This window comes from Glycine max, chromosome 17, assembly GCF_000004515.6.
Source record: "Glycine max cultivar Williams 82 chromosome 17, Glycine_max_v4.0, whole genome shotgun sequence".
In the NCBI taxonomy this organism is placed as follows: domain Eukaryota; kingdom Viridiplantae; phylum Streptophyta; class Magnoliopsida; order Fabales; family Fabaceae; genus Glycine; species Glycine max.
Genome location: NC_038253.2, coordinates 11028996 through 11038212, shown reverse-complemented (window position 1 = coordinate 11038212; position 9217 = coordinate 11028996). Strand labels below are relative to the sequence as shown.

The 9217-nt window shown below is 30.5% G+C and overlaps 1 protein-coding gene across 1 annotated transcript; it reads left to right on the top strand.

Moving 5' to 3' along the window:
* The first annotated feature begins 3385 nt into the window (after positions 1-3385).
* LOC100787871 (zinc finger A20 and AN1 domain-containing stress-associated protein 1) lies at positions 3386-3775 on the top strand. The gene has a single exon (XM_003550845.5). It carries the CDS (start codon positions 3386-3388, stop codon positions 3773-3775), a length of 390 nt encoding a protein of 129 aa, XP_003550893.1.
* Positions 3776-9217: the final 5442 nt, after the last annotated feature.

Sequence of the window (9217 nt, the reverse complement as noted above, 5' to 3'; positions counted from 1 at the left end):
GGAATAATTCATTCACTCAATCATTGCTGTAACTCAAAAGGATATATTATTTGGATACTTAACTAATGACATGGAAGAGAACTTGATATAAAAGAAAAAGATGTGATATGAATTTGACTTCATGCATCAATCTAAACACTGTATGTGAAAGAACCTATCAATTTTGTGACTCTGTACTAATTAATAAATTTGTATAGTGAGCGAATTTGTATATGTAGATTTTCTGTACAAATATATGTACGTTACTCGAAGACTGAAATTCCTAACCCGGATATGATCTATCTATCAACCTATTTATAGCAGTGGCGGGGTTGAACAAAACAATTGGAGGTGCCAAAAATAATAGTTGAATAAAAATTACTTTTTTGTCAAAATTTCATCTAAATTTAACTAACCTTTTTTCCTAAATATATAAAAGAAAATATTTTTTTTAAAAAAAATAATCTGATCAGGCGAAATATTGAAATAATATAAGTTTCATGTGAGCCTTGCATCTTTTATATTTTATTTCAATTTAAATATCTTTCTTTTATATCTATTATTTCTTTCAAATAGAGCATTAAACTCATTTCAAAAGCAAAAGAAATACACAGAACCAAAAAAAGAGCATTAAACTCATTTGACTATTTGAGTAAGCATTGCCATTATCATTCGCAAACACTCAAGCCGACCAAAAATAATTTCACAAACCAACAACACACCCACATTCGTACCAAACATCAAATCATCAATTGCCTCTTCTCTCAAAAAAATCAAGACTAACAATCATCAGTCATCAACCATTGATTTAGTGAACCGTGTGTGTATATATATATTCAAAAAGTTTGGAGCCTATGGCTCCTTGTAGTCCCCAAAAAGTTGTGCCCATTTATAAGTAAATTATACTTAAATGAGTGTAATAATATACTTCTTTGTTCTATTTTACGACAATTTAGTAAAAAATATTTTCTTTTAAATGTCATCTTATAATATTAATGAGGTTTTAAATATTTTTTCTATTATATCTTTAACCATTTATTATAAAATGAGAAAACAAAAAATAAGTACAAATGAGAGAGAATCTAATTAACATGAAGGATAATAAAAATAGTAAAAATTGCATATTATAATAAAAAAAATTACGAATGACTTTTGGAAATACAATTTTTAACATATTTTTCTGTTAAAATTTATTGAAAATTAAAAAAATCATAAGAAAGATTCATTAAATAAAACTTGAGATATATAGATAGTTATAATTTCTAATAAATGTCAACTAATAAAAATATCTTGAGAAGAGTGTTTTGAGAATGCATTCATAAAAATCTTATTTTTTATGAAATCTAAAATATTTATTGTGTTTCTTAATTCTTATACTTTTTTGACAATGGGAAACTAATATACTTTCATTCAAAATAGAAGAGGCAATACAAGAAGGAACTTGATAAAAGACATGGCTGCTACCGCGGGTTTCGGGACTCCGTGTTGGTATGCAGTTTTTGCAATTAAAAATTGCCCGAGATCATCCCTTAAGCAGAACCCAGCTCCAAAACATTTTTCTGACTCAAAAATTGCGGCGTCTATGTTACATTTGACACGTCCTTGAGTTGTGGTTTCAACCATTTGTCACGATGCAGAATGGCTGAGTCATTGTTTGTAATTAATGAGAGAAGGTCGAGCAAGGAGCCAGCCAGCATGATTCTGAATAACAATGGTCACTGCTGTTCGAGGTGAGATTTCTTCATTTTCCCAAATCGTAGTATTAATTTCTTCTTCGCCAAATAGCCCACAGCATAGTTGCAAATTTATTGCAGTAAATGGCAATGAACTCCCTTTTGGAGCAAGCGTTGTCGAACCGGAAGACAGTCACGGAGAATGCACCAAAGATGGTGTTTTGTTTTGGGAGGAGCTTTAATATTCCACACGTTCTGCCATTGGCCTTCAACCTTGTAATTGCTGTCATAAGTTATAGACTCCATGATGTTGTTGTAAGCTGTTTTGGACGTGAGTTTCCAGATTTGAGAGTCCTCCTCTTTCAACATTTAGTAGTGGTACGTAGGTTCTGGATTTGAAGTCAGAATTGATTGCATGATATCCTTGCGCCAAGAGTGAGAGGAGTGAACAATGAGGGAACTCATTTTCATATATGTCTTCAAGACCTAGAGGGGGTAAAGATGAAACATATGGGTTACCTTTTGAATGAAGCCAAGGTTGTTGTTGATTTTTTTACCATTGCCAATTCTTCATCATATGCCGTCATTCCGTGAAACGAAAATGCTAAACCATATGTGGCTTGGATTATTGCCAAATCTGAATTCTTATACTAAAAGCCTTAAACCTCAAATAAATTGGGACAGATGAAGTTTGTATTTAAATTAATAAGGTTATTAATGTAGTATTATCTGTATAAATATTAAATAGTATTATTTATTATATTTATTAAATATTATATATAAATAATTCAATGAAATTATTAAATAAAATATTTATGAAATACAATATATTTATTAAGTTTAATAAATGTAATATATTCCTTCTAGTCTAAAATATAAGGAAAAAAATATGATACAATAATTAAGAAAACTAATTAATCATATCAATTTTAATTAAAAATAATTTTTTCCTAACTTAGTCTTTACTAAAACTTAGTATCAATAATAAGAAAAATTATTAAAATTAATATCTCAATTAAATTAATCAAGTGGTTCAAATATGAAATAAAATTTGTTGAGAGAAAAATACATATTTAAGTGCACTCGCATTTTGAAAGAAGATTAGTCACTATTTTTGTTAAGAACAACTTCATACTAATATCTTGATGAAAAAAATTAAAAATAAATTTTACATACTCCATCAATATATTGTCTTTTTTGGTAAACAATATATTTTTTTTGGGGTAAACAATAAATTGTCTATTTTGGTAAAGAATATATTGTTAAATATGAGGAATGGCGATATTGCATACATGGAAAATTATAAATATTTTAGAAAATTATTAATAATTTCTGAACCTACATTAATTAGATCCTAATGACTTCTCTTATCCCTCACGTTTTGAACACGTCTATTAATTAAACGCATGTTGAGAAAACATTTATTCAATTAATGTTTTTTAATTACACACATTTAATTAAATGCATGTTAGTAATCAGACTTTGTGAATGATAGTAATAATAGGAGTATTAAGCAATTATGTGTTTGATAATTAAAATTAAAAATACCTTTAACTGCGTACAGTTGCCAAGAAGCATACACGTAGTATATCCACGTGATTCTTCGACAGTGTTTGCAAAACTTACCAAACAGGCATAACAGTTCACACGTAATTTTGGTCTTTATATACTGTGTTTCGCAGTTTCACAAAACCCTGTTAGAAAAACACGAGTGTTGAGGTTGAGGCATCATCATGGGTTCTTCGGAGCGGAAACCCTGCGCCAACAACTGCGGTTTCTTCGGAACTTCCGAGAAGCTAAACCTCTGCTCCAAATGCTACAAGGACCTCTGTCTCGAAGAGGAGCTTGCATCAATGAAGTCTGTGCTCTGCTCAGCAAAGCCACCCTCGCCGGCGGAGCCGTCGCAGGGCACGGAGGGTCCGTCGAAACCGGCGAACCGGTGTGGGACATGCAACAAAAAAGTGGGTTTAACCGGTTTTGTGTGCAAGTGTGGGAGTACCTTCTGTGGGGTGCATCGTTACCCGGAGAAACACAAGTGCACCTATGATTTTAAGGGTGAGGCCCGCGAAGCGATTGCGAAGGCGAATCCTGTTGTTAAGGGTGACAAAATTGATAGGTTTTAGGTTCATTTCGTAGTAGATGATTATTTGTTTAAAACTCATGATTGTCTCTTTCTCTGGCTATGTTGTGTTTGAATTATAATTTCAACTTCCAATCTATCTATATGGATATTTTTTCGCTTTTTATTGTACTTTTTAGTACAAGATTTACATATACAGTTCGTTAGATGTTTTCTGATTAAAATTTGAGTTGTACAGTAATAATTTATGTTACTTAATTTTATTACGTAGGTTATCACGATAAATTTTAATTATGATTAGAGAAGAACATCTAAAGCATCTATGAAATTATTACAGCAATGGATTAAGAGTCTTATTATGATTTGGAGGCAGGCTAGGCTTTACTAGACATTGCAAGAAAACTTATATCCGTGGGTACCCGTCCGAATCCGTCCCGACTTTGACAGATAATATCCGAGTTGACCAGATGTGAGTATGGGTTCGGGTTTTCCCTGATAACCAAAAGTTGAGTACGGGTACGGGTATGAGATTACTAGACCCGTCCCGACCCCGACCCAGAACCCGAACCCGCTCCGCCACTTAAAATCTTTAGAATTTTTGCATAATTTAATCAAAAGACATATAATTTTTATTACTAGTTAATTTTATTTTAAAATTTTTACATAATTTAATATTATTTTCTTAACTATTTATGTAGACACACGCGTTATAATAAATTTATTGATATATAAGTAGTTAAAAATAAATGTTTAACAATCAATTTATTTTTTTCTAAAATCAAATTTTTAATATTTTTTTTTTAAAAAAATATTTTTCTAAATGGTGTGTGGAACGGGATTGGGGATATCCGATACCCGACGGGTACGGGGATGGGACAATAAACTCAAACCTGTCGGGTATTGGATACGGGTATGGGGATATGTTGAGGAGTCGGGATAAAAAATTGGAGAAACAATACCCATATTCGACCCGCCCCATTACCATGTCTAGGCAGTACTCCTGTCCTACCTTCCTAGGCCGAAAAGGAATTGCATGCTCTAATTTTTATTGAGAATGAATGTTAAGAATATAGAAAAATATAAGGACCTTGTTTTCAATGAAGAGAAGTAAAATAGAATTTAAAAAAATTAATAATAACTACTTTTTTCTTGTATTCATTTTATCCTGTATAATCTTCCTTTTCGTTATTTGTGTTGGGAAAGTGATAAATTAAACATTGTTTTAGAATTTGGAGTATCCGGTTGATATTAATCTTCCTTTTCGTTATTCGTTCTGTCAAAATAAAATAAAATCTGTTTACTTTTAGTTTTTCGTGAAGTCCTTGAAGACTCAAACTACCGTTCAATGTTTATACCATGACACTTTTCAGCTTGTTCACATGGTATTGTTTTCTTTAAAATTTAAACATGTAAAATTTGGGTTTCATTCCGAGCATTTTGTTTCACATGTTCTCTTAACATAGTACAAGCTGTTCACCTATAAATCCATATTAAGTCAAATTACCAAATAGTTTGATGTGTTTGACTCGAATTCAATCTTATTCATTTAAATTTGTTGACTTTTGAATTGGATTATAAATTTTAATTTTTAAATTCATTGACTTAACTTGTTGTGAACTCGTTTAATATTAAATTATATATATATATATATATATATATATATATATATATATATATATATATATATATATATATATAAGTATTTAATTACATACTTACTAAAATAAAAATCAATTATTTCAACAACACTATTTTGTAACATCCTAAAAATAAAATATATTTATTATAACAAATATTTGACAAGAATAGAACATATATATAGTTTAAATAACAAACCACAACATAAGATATGATATTTGTTTTATATTCTATTTTTAAATATTTTAATTTTATCTTATATTTATATTTAAGATAAATAATATAAGATATTAGTTTTATCTTAAGAATTGTATAATTGAGTTGTAATGAATTAATATAAATAAAGATTAAATGAGTCAAATGACATAAAAAAGAGAGAGAAACAAGAAAAATGTGAGACCAAAATAGTAAAAAAAAATGCTTAGGAAGAAAACATGTTGTGAGTATAAAATATATAATTATTTGCAATTTATTTTGGATTGATTTTGTAGTTTTAACTAAAATAATTATTTCATTAAAAAAAATTTACTTTTTATTTATCTTTTAAATAAAATTATACTAAAAATATTATTAATAAAAATTTATGAAACTTATTAATATGCTAAACATTTTATAATAAAAATCTGTCAAATTTCTATTCATTTATGTACCTAATAGTAAAAAATAAATCTAATCATTTTATTATATATTATATGTAACTAAATAAATATTATAATGACCAAATCAAAAGTTTATCAATGCCATGCTTGATATTTTTTAGTACTCGATCTTAATTAGAGTTGCTTAATTAAGATTTATTTAGATTGAATAAACTTTCGTTTTCAAATAATTACAAAAACGACATATATAAAAATGTCATAGAAAAAAAAGAACATTAGACGATTGTTACTTGTGATATAACTTTTTTTAACAAATAAATTAATAGTATCGACATTTAAGGAGAATATTAATAATATGATGCATTATATTAATATATAATTATTAATAAATATATTCCTAATTAGGATCGTTATTCTAGTTTCTGTTAACAAAATAATGAAATTAAAACATTAAAATAAACAATATAAATATTATAATATAAATAATAATTATGGTTTGGTTTGGTTTTGTACCGCAAACTGAACCAAATTGCTTAGTTTAACAATAGATCAATAAAAAAAATATTGGTTTGATTTGAGTTTTGCATTTTTGAACAATTTTTTTGTTTTTGTTTTTTATCAATTTTAATTTAAATATGCCTATTGAGTATTGATTTGGTGGTTGAGTATCTCTATTGAATTAAGGTTATCAAGTATTTAAAATATTATGATTATTTAGGTGAGATCTCTCCTCCGTTGAGAGTTTGTTGTGTGATAGTGAGTGCCTTGCTTGTGAGTGATACAAATAATAGATGTTAAGTGTGAGATATGGCTAGTTCATTGGAGAAGGAGACAAAGAGACTCTCGATGGTTAAGGAGGACGATGGCTTTGTTTTCAATGGTGGGGAGGCACATAACCAGATACTTAACCTAGGTCTATGTTTAATTGGAAGGTTTTAACAGAGAGAGAGGTTCGGGTTCAGATCATGAAAGCTCGAATGGTCGAGATTTGGAGGCCAAAGAAGGGAGTCACAATCTAATAAATAGAAAGGGGAGTTTTCCAGTTCCAATTATTTCATAGACTGGATCTGCAGTTGGTGACATTAGGCGGCCCCTGGTATTTTGATAATTAGAAGCTTATCGTGGAAAATATTGAATTGGATGAGGTGCCTTGCCAGGTCTGTCTCTATCACGTCCTATTCTGGATCCAGGTTCATAACCTGCCTGTTAGAATCATGAATGAGATTGTGGGAAAACACCTAGCAAACTTCATAGGAGAGTTTCTTGAATATGATATTGTTCATGTAACTGTAGAAGTATATGTTGTATGAAGCTTTTGGTGATGTCAAAAATAAAAGCTATTCAAGATTGATTAAAGTCAAGATCAAGAATTCAAAAGAAACGATTAACAATTAGTCCATGGTATGTTAAAAGAATCCCTTAAAAGAGATTGCAAAGGTTTGGCCTTAGGTTTGAAAATATGTTTTTCTCTCTAGTAATCGATTCCTAGAGGCTGTAATCGATTACTAGAAGCTAAAATAAGTTTTTAACAGTTTGAGAAAAAAAATTGAATTTGAATTTTTGAATGTGTAATCGATTACGAAGAGATTGTACCCGATTACTAGAGACAACTGTTTTAAACAACTTTTAGAAAGTTTTAAATTTAAATTTTAAATCTATAATCGATTACAAAAGTTATGTAATCGATTACCAGTCACGAAATTTTGAAATTCAGATTTGAAGAGTCATAACTCTTCAAAATTAACTGTTTAATCGATTACCACATATCTGTAATCGATTACAAGTGAGGAAATTTAAAAAATAACTCTAAGAAGTCATAACTGTTCACAAGTTTTTGAAAGACCACCAAAGGTCTATAAATATGTGATTTGGGTTTGAAATTCTTTAGAGTTTTTTAGAATAATAATTGTCCCATCCTCTCAAAAGAAAGCCTTGGCCAAACACTTGCAAAATCAATAAGGATTCTGATAAGATCTTCATCTCATAACATTAATTTCTACAAGAGAGAAATATTCTTCTTACTTTAAAGCAAACAATTGTTGTTCAAGATACAGTGGGTCTCTTGATTTGTAAGGATCTCTGAACACAAGGGAAGGGTATCCCTGTGTGGTTCAGAATTTGTAAAAGGAATTTACAAGTTAATGAAAATCTCAAGCGAGTTGCTTGAAGACTGGACGTAGGCACAAGGCGTGACCGAACTAGTATAAAAACTGAGTTTGCATTTCTCTCTTCCCTAAACTTCTTTAATTTATTGCATTTTATTTTTTTTGCTTATTTTAAAGAAGTATCATTTGAATTGTTCTTTACTTCATTCATATTAAGTGTGCATATTCTATTTCAAGAGAGAATTAAAATTTGATTAGCGGGAAATTTTTAAACTTAATTCACCCCTCTCTTAAGTTATTGAGGCAACTTGTTTAACATTAAGTAGTTTGCTCCTTTAGAAAGGACACCTAGCACGAGAGCTTTCAAGTGTAATATGCCTTGTAGGTCATGCTTCGAGGTGTATATATAAGGGTGTATCACAACCGCCCAATCCAATGTTGTCGAGGGGGTAACCTATCTTATCATGATGTACCCGCCACTTCGAGATCCTAGGAGGCACAAAGCTGTTAAGTGACTTGGGGGCCAAGGATCCCTAAAGTGGCATGTGGAATGGGTTGTATAGAAACCCAAAGCGAATACCGAAGAAGATACCATGGGTCTACAGACTGAAGGAGGGTGGCCGGGGGGAGGTACATTAACTTTGCCCCTTCATCGACCGAAGAAGCCATAGGAAAACTCTCACCAAATTTTATCAAATGCAAAAGTTCTTTTATTGAAAACGAAAACCAATACAAATAGTATATCTGAACAAAAAGATAAAAATAGACATGGGCCTCCAAAACAGTTTGGGCCAAAATTACAACGAAAATAATTAGAAATAAAAAAATAGAACATATTTGGCATGGGCCTTCAAATTAATCTGGGTCTTCAGCCAAAATTAATATTCTTGGAAGTGCCTCTGCCTCTGGGCCTTTGTCAATGATGAGAATCCTAAAAATACCCAAATACAGGGACCTATGACTAGGACTAAAACCAAACAGTTAGTGGATGCCCTCCAACAAATGGTAGCAGACATACTTAGCAAGGCCCAAGTGGAGAAGAATGAAGGCCCAAGTAGAGAAAGACAAAGGCCCAAGTGGAGAAGGATGAAGGTCCAAGTGGAGAAGGACAAAGGTCCAAGTGAAGAAGGACGAAAGGCCCAA